Source organism: Balaenoptera borealis (assembly GCF_965194805.1).
Source record: "Balaenoptera borealis genome assembly, chromosome: 2".
Taxonomy (NCBI): domain Eukaryota; kingdom Metazoa; phylum Chordata; class Mammalia; order Artiodactyla; family Balaenopteridae; genus Balaenoptera; species Balaenoptera borealis.
In genome coordinates, this window is record NC_138867.1 from 177,960,317 (window position 1) to 177,977,054 (window position 16,738).

General features: G+C 56.8%; 2 protein-coding genes across 4 annotated transcripts; one reads left to right on the plus strand and one right to left on the minus strand.

Moving 5' to 3' along the window:
* Positions 1-138: 138 nt before the first annotated feature.
* On the plus strand, positions 139-8,793 carry KRI1 (KRI1 homolog). Of its 2 annotated transcripts, none has more exons than XM_082380218.1 (19): positions 139-294; positions 411-484; positions 1,252-1,357; positions 1,856-1,964; positions 2,217-2,271; positions 2,358-2,407; positions 2,705-2,801; positions 2,881-2,958; positions 3,252-3,379; positions 3,837-3,963; positions 4,049-4,144; positions 4,247-4,417; positions 5,253-5,328; positions 5,423-5,511; positions 5,597-5,723; positions 5,809-5,939; positions 6,855-6,919; positions 7,034-7,132; positions 7,900-8,793. In XM_082380218.1, the coding sequence occupies exons 1-19, from the start codon at positions 201-203 to the stop codon at positions 8,237-8,239; spliced, it is 2,112 nt and encodes a 703-aa protein (XP_082236344.1). In that variant the 5' UTR covers positions 139-200; the 3' UTR covers positions 8,240-8,793. The 2 variants fall into 2 exon arrangements, with proteins under 2 accessions (XP_082236344.1, XP_082236345.1); XM_082380219.1 differs by having other exon boundaries at positions 2,361-2,407.
* ATG4D (autophagy related 4D cysteine peptidase) lies at positions 8,465-14,898 on the minus strand. Of its 2 annotated transcripts, XM_082380228.1 has the most exons (10): positions 14,272-14,896; positions 13,629-13,712; positions 13,374-13,547; positions 12,803-13,079; positions 12,665-12,729; positions 11,094-11,224; positions 9,958-10,036; positions 9,805-9,881; positions 9,608-9,727; positions 8,465-9,004 (listed from the first exon to the last, which is right to left on the minus strand). In XM_082380228.1, the coding sequence occupies exons 1-10, from the start codon at positions 14,501-14,503 to the stop codon at positions 8,822-8,824; spliced, it is 1,422 nt and encodes a 473-aa protein (XP_082236354.1). In that variant the 5' UTR covers positions 14,504-14,896; the 3' UTR covers positions 8,465-8,821. The 2 variants fall into 2 exon arrangements, with proteins under 2 accessions (XP_082236354.1, XP_082236355.1); XM_082380229.1 differs by lacking the exon at positions 9,608-9,727 and having other exon boundaries at positions 14,272-14,898.
* Between the last annotated feature and the right edge of the window lie 1,840 nt (positions 14,899-16,738).

Here is a 16,738-nt window from a genome sequence, read left to right on the forward strand (position 1 = left end):
GTGGCTGCAGCCTTCCCCGCAGAGGCGTGGCCCATGGGCGGGGATTGCGGTCACAGGGCTAGGGATCCCGGAAGGGCCGGGGGCGGGGTTAGGTGTGGCCCACGAGGCTCCGCCCCATTTAAAGCTAGCTACTGAGTAGCCCCGCCTCCTGGGGGGGTGGGGGCTCTCCACACGCGTGCGCAGTGGGTCGTAGAGCCGCCATGCCGGAGCCGCGCGGGTCGTCACCCCTGCGGGTGAACGCGGCGTTCGCCGCGCGGTACGGCCGCTACCGGGAGCGCGAGGAGCTGCAGCGGCGTGAGTGCGGGGCGCAGGCGCGCGGGGCGCCGGCGCGTGCAGGGCGGTCGGGAAGTGGGGGTTGATCTGGTCCCCCAGGCTGAGCTGGGGGGGGGAATCCCATCTGTGCCCCACAGTGAAAGATCGCTATGGGGATAGGGACAGCTGCGGCGACTCCAGCTCCGAGTCTGAGTCCGGCGACGAGCGCGTGGTGAGCTTCCCCGCCTCCCTCCCGGACTTGCGGGAGGTGTCCAAGGCCCCCACCGCATCCCGGCCCCGACTTATAGGGGGCGGCTAACCCCCAACCCCATCGCGCCGTACGGGAGCGTCCATCTCCCACCCCCCATTTCCATGAGGGACAGACAGCGCCCTCCCCATCCCCAGGGAGTGGGCAGATCTCCCCTACTTCCCCTCCCCTACCTCGGATCTACCTGCCCATCTTGATCTGTGAGGTGTGAACCCTCTGTCCACATTTTCGTCCCTAACAGTTTAACCATTTCTCCGTGTCTGCCTCTGTCCCCAGAGTGGGGCATCCCTATGCCACATGGGGCACCCAGGTTTTCCCCATATCAGCCCTGATCTTTCCAGCCTCACTGAGCAGTCTAGCCCTTCCTCTCTGTTCTTATGTGCCCTCTGCCCACTTGCCCCTAGGTTGTCCATCCCTTGTTTATACCAGAAAGTACCACCCACCCCCTTGCCTGCTACCTTCCTCTGTCTCATATCCCGTACCTATGTGTGGCCCACCCCCAAGAGGGCCCCTCTCCTTCCTCCACCTAATTGACCACCTCCCCCATTCAGATCCAGCCCTCCACCCCCACCTGCCTCTACCCAGCCGGATCCCCCCCCTTCCTTCCTCCTAACATATACCCCTCTATGCACACTAATTCCCACACACTCTCAGCCCACCTGCCCCTGTTGCTTACTGCCCCCATCACAGCCCTTTTCTGAAGTCTGTCCCCACCCCTTTTCCTGCCCTAGGAATTTGACACTCAGCAGGAGCGCGACTTTTACAGGACCCTCTCCTTACTGAAGAAGAAGGATCCGCGCATCTATCAGAAAGATGCCACCTTCTATCAGAGAACAGGTCTGGGACTGCTTCTCCTGAGGCCCAGATTCCTCATTGCTTTATAGGCGGTTCTGACTGTTTAATGGATCTCCACAGGTCAAAATTGATTAGCAAAGGGACTTCCCTGGCAGTCCAGTGGTTAAGACTCCATTCTTCTACTGCAGGGGGCACGGGTTCAATCCCTGGTGGGGAACTAAGATCCAGCATGCCACGCGGCAAGGCAAAAAAACCGAAACAAAAAAACCGCTTAGCAGAGTGTCTTAGGTTATGACCTGTTGTCATTAATAATGGCTGTGTGCTTGGCCCTGTTCTGAGTGTGAATTATTCACTGAATGATCACTGCCAGGTACTTCCAGGTAGTAGCAAGTGTGATGCCTCTTTGATAGCTGGGAACTAGTGGCTCGGGGATTTGAAACCTCGGTCTGACTCTGGCCCAGCACAGTCTTACTGTCTGCCTGGGGGAGGAAGGGGTTTGTGGATGTGGGTGATGGCAGGTGTCTTCTGGTGTCCCCGCAGCATCGTCCTCGGACAGTAAGGAGGAGCCAGCAGCTGAAGAGAAGCAAAAGAAGGTGCAGTCCATGTACCTGAAGGACTACGAGAGGAAGGTTATCTTGGAGAAGGGAGGGTAAGGAGAAAGCCTGACCCCTCTGCTCCCACTTTCCCAGGGCAGGTGGACACATCAGGCACTTAGGGGTAGGGGTGGGAAGAAGCCGGTGACTCACCAGAGTTGAGGGAACCTTGGAGAGCAGGAGCCTTGGTGACCTGCCTGCACCCCACTGCCCCCTTCACCAGCTGTTGCTCTTAACAGCCCCCTACCCCATGGGGACAGACAGGCCATGGGGAGTCTATTCTGAAGCCTTCTTCCTTCTTCATATAGCAAATATGTCGATGAGGAGAATTCAGATGGGGAGGCCTCCAATCAGAGACTCCAGGTGAGTGGGGTGGAGGCTGGGTGGGGGGCTTGGGGGTGCTTGGAACCTCAGGGCTGGGCCTGAGGCCCATGTCACTCTCTCTGCAGCAGATCTCATCGAAAAGTTATGTGGAAGAACAGAAACAGCTGAAGGAAAGGTGAGCCCTGGGGCTGGCTGAGTGGCCAGATGGAAAGGAGTTGAGGCTCTGAGGTTGGGCGGGCCTGGGTTCAAATCCAGCTCTGTCACTTAATGGCTATGTGCCCTTGGGCATGTCTTTTGCTCGCTCTGGGCCTCAGTTTCTGCATCTGTGAAATGGGCTTGGTCATGGGCTCTATGTCACAGCACAGCTCTGGGCTTGTCAGGACGAGCTCAGGGATTAGTAGATAGGGCTTGTCTTGGGGCAGCAGGCAGGGCCAGCCCACCCGTCCTGAGGCTTGTTCTCTCACACGGGCAGCTTCCGGGCATTTGTGGAGGACAGTGAGGACGAGGACAGTGCCGGGGAAGGTGGCTCCGGGTTGCTGCAGAAACGCGCTAAAAGCAGAGAGGAGAAGGTGGGTGCTGGGGCCCAGCTAGACGGGGGCTGGTGGCAGAGAGGGGGCCCCGGGGCTCAGCGCTGGCCTTCCCCCCCAGGCCCAGGAGGATGCTGATTACATCGAGTGGCTGAAGGGGCAGAAGGAGATTCAGAACCCCGACACCCTGAAAGAACTGGTGAGTTCCCATTCATGGTCCCTGACCCACTACTACCTGGTCTGCCTCCATCCAACCTTTCCCTGGAAACCGGCCCTTGAGAGGGTAGCCAGGAGCACATTCTCTAAAGATGGGGTGTGCCCCTCTCTGGGACTCAGCTTCTACATCTATAAAATGAGGATTAGCCCACCTACTTCATAGGCCGGCTGTGAAGCTGCAGTCACTCAAATCCACTGGGTGCCCACATCTGTGCTCCTTCCCTGTCCCGGAGTCCCTGATCCGGGTCCTATTACCGCCCCCCCCTTCACCCCTAGACTCACCTCAAGGAATATTGGAACAACCCAGAGCTGGATGAGGGGGAGTGCTTCCTGCGGGATTACATCCTCAACAAACGCTACGAGGAGGAGGGAGATGAGGAGGAAGAGGAGGAAGGAGAAGAAGGGTGAGTAGCCGTGTCCCCCAGGGGCCTGGAGCCAGCACTGGCCAGAAAGGAAGAGGCACCAGGCGTTGACACTTTTTCACACAGATGGTAGCAGAGTTAGCCTTTCTTTTCTTTCCTTTTTCTTTTTGGCTGCGCCGTGTGGCATGCAGGATCTTAGTTCCCCAACCAGGGATTGAACCTGTGGCCCCTGCAGTGGGAGTGTGAGTCTTAACCACTGGACCACCAGGGAATTCCCCAGAGTTAGCCTTTCTTGAGGAAAAGCTGCAGCGTGCGGGCTCTGGAGCCAGGGGGCCCTGCCACTGGATTTCCATGCCTCGGTTTTCCCATCTATAAAATGGGGGTAACGGTGGCGCCCTAGCAGAGGGTTCTTGTGAGGATTAAATGAGTTAATATGCTGGTACGCAGGAGTGCAGGAGCTCGGCTGACGCCCCCAGTCCCATCCCATCTCGTCCCTCAGGGTCCCTGGCCCCCCGGTCCAGCTGGCCGTGGATGACTCCTCAGACGAGGGGGAGCTGTTTCTGAAGAAGCAGGAGGACTTTGAGCACAAGTACAACTTCCGCTTCGAGGAGCCAGACTCTGCCTCGGTGGGTGGCCAGTGCCAGCTCCGGGGAGGACCTGGCCCGCAGGACCCAGGCCGGGAGAGCCTGGAATCATCTCTGCTGCCCACAGGTCAAGACCTATCCTCGGAACATCACATCCTCCGTGCGCCAAAAGGACGAGCGCAGGAAGGAGAGGAGGGAAGAGACGCGGGAGCGGAAGAGGAGGGTGAGTGTCTGTTGGGGCGGTGCGCTGTGAGGAGGAGGGGCCCAGCCTGCCGGGGGAGGGGGGAGCCCATACCCTCCCTCTCCCGTGAACTGCCGCCTGCAGGAGAAAGCGAGGAAGCAGGAGGAACTCAAGCAGCTGAAGAACCTGAAGAGGAAGGAGATTCTGGCCAAGCTGGAGAGGCTGCGGCAGGTCACAGGCAACGAGACACTGGGCTTTGAGGAGCAGGACCTCGAGGACGACTTTGACCCCGCCCAGCACGACCAGCTCATGCAGGTGTGGCCCCAGAGCCCCAGCCCGGCTGTGCAGCCGAGTGCTCAGAGCGTGGCTCTGAAATCAGCAGTCCCTTCCTGGCTGTGTGGCCTCAGAAAAGTGACTTGACCTCTCTGACCCTGTGTCTCTGTCTATAAAGTGGGTCTAACTGCAGCATTTACGTCAGGGCTGTTGTAAAGATACCCTGAGAGGAATACTAAATGTTAATTAACTTGGTAAATGCTCAAGGAACTTTGGGTCGCAGTATTTCCTTTAAACTCATTTATTGAGCCGTTAGTGTTTATTGTTGTATTTGGGGAAACACAGCTTCAGGCCATTGGAACAGGCGATGAGGGCTGGATGGGAGAGCAGTGGGGACCACGGGCACCGCAAAGCTGCCCCTGACTAAGCCTGGGAGGTCAAGGAAGGAGACTAAGGATGCATAGGTGGGCCAGGTGAAAACTGGAGTGGGTGGGTGCTGTGTGGTCAGAGTTCAGCCTTCACTTTCTACAAGCTTCTCAGTCCTGAGCTTCAGCTTCTCAATATTTGGCAGTAGTTTCTGTCTCTTGAGGAGCTTGTGAGAACATAGTGAGATGCAGCCCAGCGTCCGGCATGTAGTAGGTGCTTATAAATGGCACAGTTAGCAATATCTGCCTTTGCCAGCCAGTGGAACAGGGGGCAGAGAGCAGGGGGGTCAAGGGAGCAAGATGAGCCAAAAGTGGGTGTGGAGGGGCCCAGATGCACAGGGTTCCCCCGACATCAGGAGCTGAGGGGGGTGCTGGGAGGCCATGTAAGGTGCAGGAGTACTGCCATCTGGGGGGAGTGGGCCCTGCTCACCCTCCCGGCCCCGACCCTGCAGAAGTGCTTCGGGGACAAGTACTACGGAACCATGGAGGAGGAGAAGCCACAGTTTGAGGAAGAGGAAGGGCTTGAAGGTGAGGTCACCTGGGGCAGTGGGCTGGGGGCAGGGGATGCTTGGCCTGACCTGACCCCCCAGCCCACCCCTGCCTGCCTGTGCTCTGGAATCAGACGACTGGAACTGGGACACCTGGGCTGGGCCGGAGCAGGGTGGAGCTTGGAGCCAGCAGGAGCCGCACTGCGAGGACCCCGACTTCAATGTAGGTGCCCTGGGCGCGGGGATCTGGGGGTCCTCAGAGGGTCCCGAGGACCGCAAGGGCAGGCCTGACCTGCGCGTCCCGGCAGATGGATGCCGACTATGACCCCAGCCGGCCTCAGAAGAAGCAGTGCAAGGCTCCTTCGTTGGGCAAGAAGAAGCGAAAGTCGCCCTTCGCCACAGCCGTGGGGCAGGAGAAGCCTGTGTTTGACCCTGGTGAGGCCCGGGTGGGCGGCCGTGGGCAGGCAGGGGCTCCACGGGGCCCGGCACACCCCGGCAGCCTGGCTCTGTCCCCGCTCAGGGGACAAGACATTCGAGGAGTACCTGGATGAGTATTACCGGCTGGACTACGAGGACATCATCGATGACCTGCCCTGTCGCTTCAAGTACCGCACGGTGGTGCCCTGCGACTTCGGGCTCAGCACCGAGGAGGTGGGACCCTGGGGGCACCCGCTAGGCAAGGGGGAGCCTGGGGCCATCTGTGCTGTGACACGGCCTGTTTTTTCATCTCAAAAACAATAGGAATAATAGTGCTAATGACAGTACTAATAATATTACCTGCCTCAAAGGGTTTCTGTGAGGCAGGGGCTCAAACAGTGCTTTGCCCACAACAGGCCCCAGTAAATATTAGTTTTAATTCTGTTACCGTATATCGGCAACAGGGTGACCATTAAGACTTGACACAGGTTCAAATTGTGGCTCAGCCGCTCACCAGCTGTATAACCTTGGACATGTGACTTAAGCCTCTGTGCCTGGGTTTCCCCATCTGTAAAATGAGCCTCATAACAGCCCCACCTCATGGATGTGGATGTGAAAAAAATATGCTTTGAATGTCACTTGCGCCTTAGCCACAACGGCTATGGATGTTTGACAGTAAAAATAGACAATGTTTATTGAGCTTATAACATCTGCATTCACTTCATCTTCCTGACGACCTTCCAGTAGGTTCTAAGGGGGTGCCCAACTCATAAGTGAGGAACCTGGGCCTCATCTGTAATTAGCAAACCCAGTCATTGGCATGGAGACCCCTGCCCTGGTCTGAGGCTGCTGGGACCACAGTGCATGGGTCAGGGCTCAAGGGCCCAAATTGTAATCTGAGAGTAGCCACTTCCTGGCCATGTGACTTGGGGCAAGGATCCCCTCTCTGAGCCTCAGTTTCCCCATCCGATGCCCCCAAAAACAAAAAAATCAATTAGCCTCTGCAGAAATCAGTTCTTTCTCACCATCATGACATTTCTGCTGGGTGGAACTAGCATTACCCTGCTTTGACCCATGAGGTGACTAAGGCTTAAGAGTCAGGGCCCCCTGGGGCTCACGAGCGGGACCCCACTCTCCCTGCCCTTGCAGATCCTCACTGCCGATGACAAGGAGCTGAACCGGTGGTGCTCCCTGAAGAAGACCTGCATGTACAGGTGACGGGGTGGGGCTGGGCCAGGTGCCCCGGGAGGAGGGGCGGGCAGGCTGAAGGCAAGCATGGGCACCACCCAGAGCACCCAGCGACAGGTGTGTCTGCCGGGCGCCTGCAGGTCGGAGCAAGAGGAGCTGCAGGACAAGAGGGCGTACAGCCAGAAGGCCCAGAACGTATGGAAAAAGAGGCAGATCTTCAAGTCACTCTGCCCAGAGGAGTAAGTATTGCTGGTTGTAGGGGGTGGGTGGGCTTGGGGGCCTGCCAGGCCCAGGTTTGAGTCATGCTCTGTCAGCCATCTGTCACATGACCTTGGGAATGGGGTTTCCCTTCTCTGATACCTGGGTATCAAGTCCTGGCTGGGCTGTAGCTGTGTGACGTTGGGTAAGTCACTTTCCCTCTGGGCCTGCTTCCTTATTTATAAAATGGGGATAAAGATGGCTCACTTCTTGTTGGGTTTTTCTGTTTTTTGAGGATTAAGTGAATTAATTCAGGTACAGTGCTTAAAACAGTAAGTTCTGGATAGGTTTTAGCTCTTGTTATTATGCCTGTTATTTCCTGATCTATAAATCAGGAGTGATAAAAGCTCATGGAGTTGATGTAAAGCTAAAGTGAGTTAATTTGTGTGAAGAGCTTAGTGTAGGCCCAGGCTCAACGATCAAAATTGTCAGTGACACAATCCAGCTTCAGAGTTCAGTAGAAAACTCCCAGTTTGGTATTGCATTAGACCCACGTTTGAGTCCCAGGCAGGCCCCTGAATTGTTTTTTTTTATTTTTGGCCGCGCTGTGCGGCGTATGGGATCTCAGTTCCCTGACCAGGGATTGAACCCGCGCCCCCTGCAGTGGAGGCACGGAGTCTTAACCACTGGACCGCCAAGGAAGTTCAGGCCCCCGAGTTCTGAGCCTCTCCTTTTTACATCTATAAAAATGGGGGATGGAAAGCCTAATTGTGACTGGCCTGGGCTGAGCCACGCCTTCCTCCTCCAGGACAGAGTTGCCCACAGAAGCCACAGGGAAGCCACAGAGAGACAAAGCTGGCCCACAGGGGCAGCTGCTGGCACCCGATGAGGCCTGTGGGAAGTGGCCCCAGCCTGAGAGCCCCCCAGTACAGGAAGAGGCAGCCCCTGCGACACCCACCGAGAAGCCGGCCCCCCGGAGGCAGAGGAGGGGCAAGAAGGCACGTCTCCTGGGCCCCACAGTAACACTTGGTGGACGCGAGTTCAGCCGCCAGAGACTGCAGGCCTTTGGCCTCAACCCCAAACGGCTGCACTTCCGCCAGCTGGGCCGGCAACGGAGGAAGCAGCAGGGGCCTAAGAGCCACCCCTGAGCTCAAGGGAGCCTGCAGGGGCCTTGGGGCTCCTCCCCTTCAATCAAGCCCCCTCTTATCGACTGTATAGACCCTCACATCTACCTGTGGGCAAGGGAGTCTTCCCATCTTAGAGATGTGAAAGCTCAGGCCTACTCAGTAAGCTTCCCCAGATGACTTGGAACCTCACCTCGAGACATACCCTGAGCCCCATCCCTCAAATGCTGGGCCCAGCCATAGCCAAGGTCAAGTCAAACGGCTTTATTAGCCCCCATTGGTCACAGCCCCTCCTCCCTCCCACCAGCCCTTGGAAGGATGGGGGCGTTGGGACCGGTGAGGGGCATGGACAGTCCAGTGCAAACTACAGTACTGAGTCAGGCCCTGAGTGGGTGCCCGGGGGCCCTCCCTCCCTGCCCGGTGAGGAGGGCCCAGCTGGTGGGAGGCAGGTGTGCGGGCTCTGTTCCTGGCTGAATGGCCCCGGCCCGGAGGCTTCCTGGACTTCTCTCAGCTGCACTTGTCAGGGGGGGAGTTCAAGCTCCCGCACCCAGCGTGACATAAATAAAAAAATAAATAGGGTCGTGTCTTCTCCCTCATCCCCTCCCTTCATAAAAACACAAAGTCCTCAGAGCTTGGGCGTTTAGCCTTGAGAAGCCGGCCTGTGCGAGGGAGCCGCAGTGGCGGCTGGGAGGGCTGGGAGCAGAGGTCGTCCAGGCTGTGGTCCTGAGCATGGCCCTCAACCAGGGTGAACATGGGGTATCGCTCTGTGGCTGAGGAGGAGCTGAGGACCTGGTGGGAGGAGAGAGAACAGCTCAGCCCCCAAGCTATGTTAATTACCCTAGTAGGTATAATTATCTTAACAGGTATATTTATCAGGTGCTTCCCGAACTCAACTCCCATCCCACCAGGGCAGTGATGCAGGCCAGCCAATCAGCACCTTCTGTGCCCTGGCTATAGTGATTGGCTCAGTGATGAGCACATGACCCTGTGCAGCCAATGAACCACAGCTGTGGGATTTTCAGCCCTGGGATTTTCTCTGTCTGCTGAGAAGGTGGGGCTCCCTTTCCACTGAACTAAATAGTAGGTGCCCAGAGAGCCTGGTGGCCACTTCTTGCCACCATAAGGGTAAAGCCTTGATAGGAAAACAGAGCCAAAGGACAAGGCAGGGTCCTACCACTTGACCCCCTGGAAGCAGCTGTCCCCTTAAATTTTTCATTTCATGCCTCTTTTTGCTCTCATTAGAGCTGGGCTTTTGCAGCTTGTGGTCAGGATAATAATCTTAACAACAAAGCCTGGACGTGGCCTTGCCAGGTCTGCTGGCCTCAAAGCCTCTGTTCCTCTACTACCCTAGCCCTGCCCTTTGCCTCCCACCCTCCAGCATGCCTTGCTCACCCTGGTCAGCTCTGAGCAGAGCGTCTCAAACTCCTTCCTGTCTCCAGCATAGAACCCCACAGTACAGCTCGGGTCCATCTTGGCAAAGGCCATCTTGCGGGGTGAGGTGCAATGGAAGGACTGGGGCAGACAAACAAGGGAGGCTCGGGGGGAACCCTCCACAAGCCTCCAACCCCACCCTGGGGATCCCAGCTCACCTCTAGGGGGAAGTCAGCCTGGCTGACATCCACAGTGGGCTGGCAGTAGTGAGGGTCCAGGTAGAGGAGGAAGTCATCTGCAGGGGAGGAAGCGTGAGCAGGGGTGGGAGAGGGTAAGGTGGGGTAGGATGAAGCAGGATGGGGTGGGCCTACCCTGATAGCCAATGAAGTACAGTGAGTGGCGTGGCTTGCCCCCCATGATGCCAAGGCACAGCTCTGAACGCAGGAGCTCCTGCAGGGAAGAAAGCGGGTGAAGGTAAGGACCCACAGCAGGTGCTGTCACTGTCAACAAATGCATAGCAAAGGCCCAATGTGTGCAAACCCAAGCCTGTGCTGGGCCCTGCGGGGCAGCAGTGACCAAGACAGGCAAAACCCTGCCCTTATGCAGCTGATGTTCTAGCGCGGGAGAACAAGGAACAAGATGAGCGAGTTACGTCACGTGTCACAAGGCGGTAACACTCTGGAGAAAGAATAAAGGCGGGAAGAAGACTTTGCAATTTTAAATAGGGGAATCAGGAAAAGGCCTCACTGAGAGATGATGTTTTAGCAAAGAGTTAAGGGAGTTAAGAGTGCATCTTGGGATATGTATAGCTGATTCACTTTGTTACAGAGCAGAAACTAACACACCATTGTAAAGCAATTATACTCCAATAAAGATGTTAAAAAAAAAAAAAAAAAGAGTGCATCTTGGGAAAGAGCGCTCCAAGTGATGGGAACAACAAGTGCAAAGGCTCTGAGGCAGGTGTCTTCTGAGAACAGTGAAGAGGCCTGTATAGCCGGAGCAAAATGAAGTGAGTTGGAGAGTGTGGGCAGATGGTACAGGGCCTTGTGGGCTGTGTAGAGATCTTTGGCCTTTATTCTGGGTGTAAACACACCAGGGTCTTTCCAGCCTTGCTGTTCCTTTTGCCTGGAACACTCCTCCTCTAGCTTCTCACTTGGCTTCTGGCTAGAGAGGGGCTTTCCTAGGCTGTGCAGCCACCTGCATCTGCCCTTCATCGTGTTAATTTTGGTTCCTTTAGAGTCCGAGTTGTAACACCACAGCTGTCAGTTTGGTTCCACATACACTTCCTGTTATTCCCCCATTAGAACGTCTGTTCCCAGAGGGCATCAGTTGTTGCCTGTTCACCTCTGAATCCCCAGCAGCTGGGACAGTTCTTGGCACATAATTGGTGCTCCGTAACTACTGGATAAACCGGTGAAGAGATGAAGGAAGCATAAACACCTAACCCAAGCTGAAAAAGTCTGCAGGGCTCCTGGGGGGAGGCATGGTAGAATCTGGTAGAACCTACCTTCACGCAGGGCACGTACACGGGGTTGAGAGTCTCGCCACCCAGCCGCACTGGCACCAGGATGACCACGGACTTCCACTCAGCTGTGGGGTCTGGCCTGGCCACCAGGCGTGCCACATCCGCCTTGTACACTGGAAGGACAGAGCAGCAGGTCACATTCTCTCCGGCCCTTCAAGCCTCAGAGTACGGTCCTCCATCCTCAGAGGACCAACCCTGCCTAAGCAGCCTCTTGGGATGACACTCCTGTCATTGGCGGAAAAGCACCTTTCCAGTGTCCCCCCACCCCAAGCTCCCTCAGACAATCCCAGGGCCTCCAGGCAGGTGTGGACATCCCCATTTTACAGAGCGGGCAACTGAGGTCCTGAGATTTAGACAAACAATGTAAAGCTAGGAGGAGTTGGAGAGCCTTCCCCGCAGCCCAGAGGGCCTCTAGTCCTCCCCGACTCGGCGCCTGGGTTTGCTAAGATGGAAATGGGAGCGCTGAGCAACCCGCCAGTCAGCTGAAAGTTCCTGTGTGTCCCTCCTCAAGTCCCGTCTGCTGGCTTCTCCTCTCCCGCCTCCTCCCTTGTGGCTATGTGAGCCCCCTCCTGGCTCCCAGAAAAGTGCATTCAACCCTTTCCGGAGATACAGCTGCTACGGTCTGAATGCTTGTGCCCCCCCCTAAATTTGTATGTTGAAATCTTACCCCCCAAGGTGATGAAATTAGGAAGTGGGGCCTTTGGGAGGGGATTAGGTCAGGAGTAAAATCATTGCCCTTATAAAAGGAACCCCAGAGAGCTCACTTGCCCCTTTTGCTACCTGAAGACACAGCAGAATGAACCAGGAAGTGGGCTCCCAACAGACACGAAAACTGCCAGTGCCTTGTTCTTGGACTTCCCAGCCTCCCCAGCCTCCAGAATTATGAAAAATAAATTCCTGTTGTTCACAAGCCACCCAGTCTATGGTTTGTTTTGTTTTGTTTTATTTTTTTGGCCATGCCGCACAGCTTGTGGGATATGAGTTCCCCGACGGGGGATCAACCAGGGCCCCGGCAGTGAAAGCGCCGAGTCCTAACCACTGGACCGCCAGGGAATTCCCTGGTCTATGATATTTTTGTTACAGCAGCCCTAACAGACTAAGAAAAAGGCTCTCCTGAACTGTTTCGGAGGGAATAATAACAATAATAGCTAATATTTAGTGAATACTTACTATGTGAGAAGCACTATCCCAAGGGTTTTACTTTTATCACTGACTCACTTAATCCTCGTGACAACCCTATGAGGCAGAGGAGACCCGACTTTCGTACATGTTGGAACTGTTTACACAGTAAGAGTCAGTTGGACCTGCGAGAGGAATTCCTGTGTCTTTCATTCTATCGCTCAGGGAGAAGCCCCTTAAGTCTCCTCTCCTGGTTCCAGAGGGAGTGAAGGGACCCAGAGCACCCCGACCCAGTGCGGGCCTCGCGTCCTTTCCAAGGGTCCCTCTGCCACAGAGCTTGTTTCAGCATCTGAGGAATGTGGGTCCTAAGAGGCAGCTGAGGTAGTGACTGGCTCAGGGTGAGAACCCTGTGACCTTGGCTCCCAGCCCCTTACCTGTGCAGTCCTGAGAAACGTACACCACCAGGCGGGTGACCTCTGAGCAGCTCTCCACAGCTTTCCTGGGGATGGGAGGAAAGGCCTGAGTTCCGGGGGGTACCCAGTAGCTCCCGTGTCCCCTGCAGCGGCCCTCACCTGAGTATGTGCGCCACCAGGGACGGCCCATACCAGTCCCCTGCCTTCTTGCCCGAGCTCTGCCCAAGCTCCACCAGCCGGTGTAGGCCGAAGGGGGCCCAGGGATGGTCAGCGAACCAGGATACAATCTGCCGGTGCCGGCGCTCCTGCTCCGGCTCAGGGGCAGCCTGGGCCCAGCGCGGAGGCATCCAATGGGCAGGCCCACGGTACCGGTTGGGAGAGGCCAACCCCGATGGCTCAGGGGGGCCCAGGCCCGCACCCAGGGACCACGTCCAGTCTGGTAGGGATGGAGTTAAGAGTCAAATGGCGATGGTGTAGGGGGGTGGGGCACAGTTCCCACTATCCATGATTTACACACAACTCTACTGCTCCAGACATGCCGTGTTTAACTACAATTTTCACATTCCTTCAACTTATTTTCTAAACAACTCTCACTCCCCGCCCCCCCACAAGCTTACTTTACACACAATTCTAACATGACTTTAAACTCTTTGTTTACAAACAGTTCTAACACTGCTGACCTGTGGTGGGCGCTACGCTCCTACTGTGCCCTTCCCCCTCCACCGCTCACCTCTGGGCAGGAAGTGCAGCAGCAGTCCCTGAGCTAGCATCATCTGCCCACTCCGTAACATGCATCCCCAGCCACAGTCGGAGGTCAGGCAGCCCCCGGCGAGAGGTGGGAAGTCCCGGCGGTATGTGAACCATAGGCGAGATACAAAGTCCCGCTGGAAACGCTGGATGTCACCTACAAGAGCAGGCTTGTCAGCTGCCACCAGAAACAGCCCTGGGGGACTCCTCCAACCCTAGCCAGGGGCCACCAGCTCACCCTCGCCCTCAAAGCGGTAGCGGCGGCCACAGAGATGGACGCTGGAGATCTTGCTAAAGCTGGTCCGGCTTTTGACTGCCCAACCTGGGGAGACATGGGGCAGTGTCCAGCAAGATGAAGCACTTGCTTGGCAGACACGCAACCTAACAGGGCAGCAACAGCGCTTAAATTCTCCCATCTGTGTGATGGGGACTATCCTAGTTCCTATCTCAGGGAAGGCTCTTGGGAATCCGTGCTACATTTCTCCTGGATGGAGGCGGGGCCCCTAGTAACAGCCATATGCATGTCTGCCGTTAATTCGGGATGAATCAAAGCACGTCTGATTATTGTACCCATTTTACAGAGGAGGAAACTGGAGGCACAGGGAAACAAAAAACCCTGCCCAAGGTCACATGGGGAATCGACTGAGGCTTGTAAACACATTCCCCTTTGGACCTGCCAGCCAGCGGCCCGCTCTGGGCAGGGCAGGGCGGGGGACCGACCCACACAGGTGACTCACGGGAGGGGAGCAAAGGGTGGAATACTTGACAGGCGCAGGGTCTGGTTCTCCTCGACTCCCACCGACCTCCAAGCCCCCGGCCCGCCTGAACCCTCAGCTCGCTCCCACCTCAGAACCCAACCCCGGGGCCCGCCCCCTCCTCACCGTACTTGACGTTGTTCCAGGCTGTCAGGAACTTCGCTTTAAACTTGTCCACTTCGTCCGGCTCCCCCGGGCCGGTCCCCGTCGACGCAAGAGGGGGGCCGCTGGCTCCGGAGGGCCCCAGGCCGTTGGGGTCCGGGGTTCGGGGGCGCCGTGGCCTGCGGCCCTCGGGGCTACGCGCGTCCTCCTGGCTCCCGCTCCGGTACTGAGCTGCGGCCGGCGACACGGAGTTCATGGGCACGCCGGAAGGGCTGACCGAGGGCCCCAGGGGCCGCGCTCGAGCGCCCCAGGGGCCAGGACGCGGCCAGGACGCGGGCGCCCAGGAAGGCGCTAGTGGGCCCCCAGCACGGCGACGAGGCCCCCGGGCCCTGTGCGGGACGGTGTCACCGCCGCCGCCGCCGCCATTTTAGCGGCCCTGGCCCCGGGAGGGAGGCGGGCTTGACACAGCCGGACGCCCCGCCCAAGCCCGGCCCCCAGCCTGGGTCCCCGGCCCCAGTCCCCTGTGGCCGCGCTGGGACCTCTTGACGCCGTGCCTCCCTGCGGCGCCCCGCGACCCCCTCCACCGCCCGCCGTATCGTAAAGCCCAGACGCGGCCGAGGCCCTGGAGGTCCTTATCGGAGGCCCCAGAGCCGGGAAGCCCCGCGCCAGGCCCCGCCCCTCGCCGGTTCCGGCCCCGCCCCGCCCGGCCCCGCCCCCTCCGTGCGCTGGGGCACCGACCCCCAGGCGGGGCCCCTACGTGGTTGGCACCTGCCCACGTCCGCCAGAGGATCAGAGCGCTGCTCTGCGGGCTGCGCACCCAAGACCCGCCTCGGTCGGGGGCCAAACCTGTGCATGACACCCACTCCCCCAAACTCCCCCTTCAAGCCACACCCCTACGTGCTTTAGTTTCCCCGGGAGCAGAAGGGCTCAAATACACTCAACAACATAAACGCATCTTCCTAATTTTGCTGAGGGAAAGAAGCCAGACAAAAAGAAGAGTATATACTCGCTGGTCCCATTTATTTAAACTCTAGAAAATGCAACCTCATCTATAGTCATAGAAAGCAGATCAGTGGTTGCCTGGGGGTGGGGTGGGGAGAGGTGGGAGCGAGGGATAAAAAAGGGCTTAGGATGTGTTTAGTATCTTGATTGTGGTGATGGTTTCCAGCATGTGAAAGCGCAACGGATTGTACACATTAAAAGTGTGTGGCTTGTTGTATGTCAGTTATACCTCAAGAAAGCTGTAAAAAATTTTCAGTGCCTCTAACTCAGGGGAATGTTAGGAGGACGAGCTGAGTTCATTCTGGTAAAGCGCTTAGCGAGGCATCTGAGGCACAGTTAGGGCTCAGCGAAAGCCAATCATGACCTCAAAGGCAGGATGAGTGCCCTGGGAAGCACAGAGAGGGCGGCCTCTAGTGGCCAGCCCACGGACTGTGGCCTCTAGTGGCCAGTCCACGGGCTCTGTCCTCAGCAGGCAGAAGGAAGCTGGATGAAGGATTTAGACGAGGGCGTGCAATGTGAAGAAGGCACAAAAGTACAGTCACCTCCCTGACTTTCCCACCTTCGGTTCTCCTCTCATTCACTTCCCTTCAACCACACACCTGCCTCCTTCCTCAAATTCAACAGGTACCAATCCACCTCAAGACCTTTGCACTTGCTGTTGCCTCTGCCTAGACCTCTCTTCCCTGAGATATCTGCAGGGCTGTCGCTCAACCTCTTTCAGGACTTTATTCAAATGTCATCCCTGCAGTGTGACCACCTTCAAAATTCCACCCCACCCCTACCCTTGGGATCCTTCCCCCTTCCCTGCTATTTTTTTTTTTTCCAGAGCAGTTATCATAACCTGATTGTCTGAGTCAGCTTGGACTTCTATAACATTAGTGCATGGTGAGGGCCCTATTCCTAGCGAAGTCCTCACATGGCCTTTCCTTGGTGCATTGTACACAGAGAGAGATATCTCGTGTCTCTTCCCTCTTGTTAATCCCATTAGGGGGGCTCCACCCTCATATCCTCATCTAAACCTAATCACCTCCCAAAGGCCCCTCCTCCTAATACCATCACACTAGGGGGTTGGATTTCAACCTGTGAATTTTTTGGGGGGAACACAAATGTTCAGACCATAGCCCTGATCTTTTATTTATATGTATAATTTTTATGTTTATCACCTCTGTCCCCACCACATCACTAGAGCAGGCATCTCTGTCCATCTTGGTCACTGCTGCCTCCTCAACACTCAACGTGGGGCCTGGCATATGGTAGTTATCAAAGAACTTGTGGAGTGGAAGGAGAGCGTATAGCTTCACAGGGGACAGATGGACTGGGGTGGCCCCAGGTGACCCCTTCTGTTTGATTTGCTGGCTGAACCCCGCCCCAACCATGGTCGCAGCTGTTGACCGAAACCCCCCGCCTTGGTCAGGCAGGATGATAACCACGGGCATGAGTTGTCTCACAACAGGAGCTCCCAATAAAGAATATGGTGCTGCCGCCGAAA

Excerpts from the sequence above, each read along its gene's own strand:
- ATG4D (XM_082380228.1), bottom strand. The coding sequence starts at position 14,503 with ATGAACTCCGTGTCGCCGGCCGCAGCTCAGTACCGGAGCGGGAGCCAG. Across the intron at positions 13,713-14,271 it reads CTGGAACAACGTCAAGTACG|GTTGGGCAGTCAAAAGCCGG; the intron begins GTGAGGAGGGGG and ends ATGTCTCCCCAG. Across the intron at positions 9,882-9,957 it reads GTACTTCATTGGCTATCAGG|ATGACTTCCTCCTCTACCTG; the intron begins GTAGGCCCACCC and ends CCTCCCCTGCAG.
- KRI1 (XM_082380218.1), top strand. The coding sequence starts at position 201 with ATGCCGGAGCCGCGCGGGTCGTCACCCCTGCGGGTGAACGCGGCGTTC. Across the intron at positions 295-410 it reads GCGCGAGGAGCTGCAGCGGC|TGAAAGATCGCTATGGGGAT; the intron begins GTGAGTGCGGGG and ends TGTGCCCCACAG. Across the intron at positions 2,802-2,880 it reads CTAAAAGCAGAGAGGAGAAG|GCCCAGGAGGATGCTGATTA; the intron begins GTGGGTGCTGGG and ends CTTCCCCCCCAG.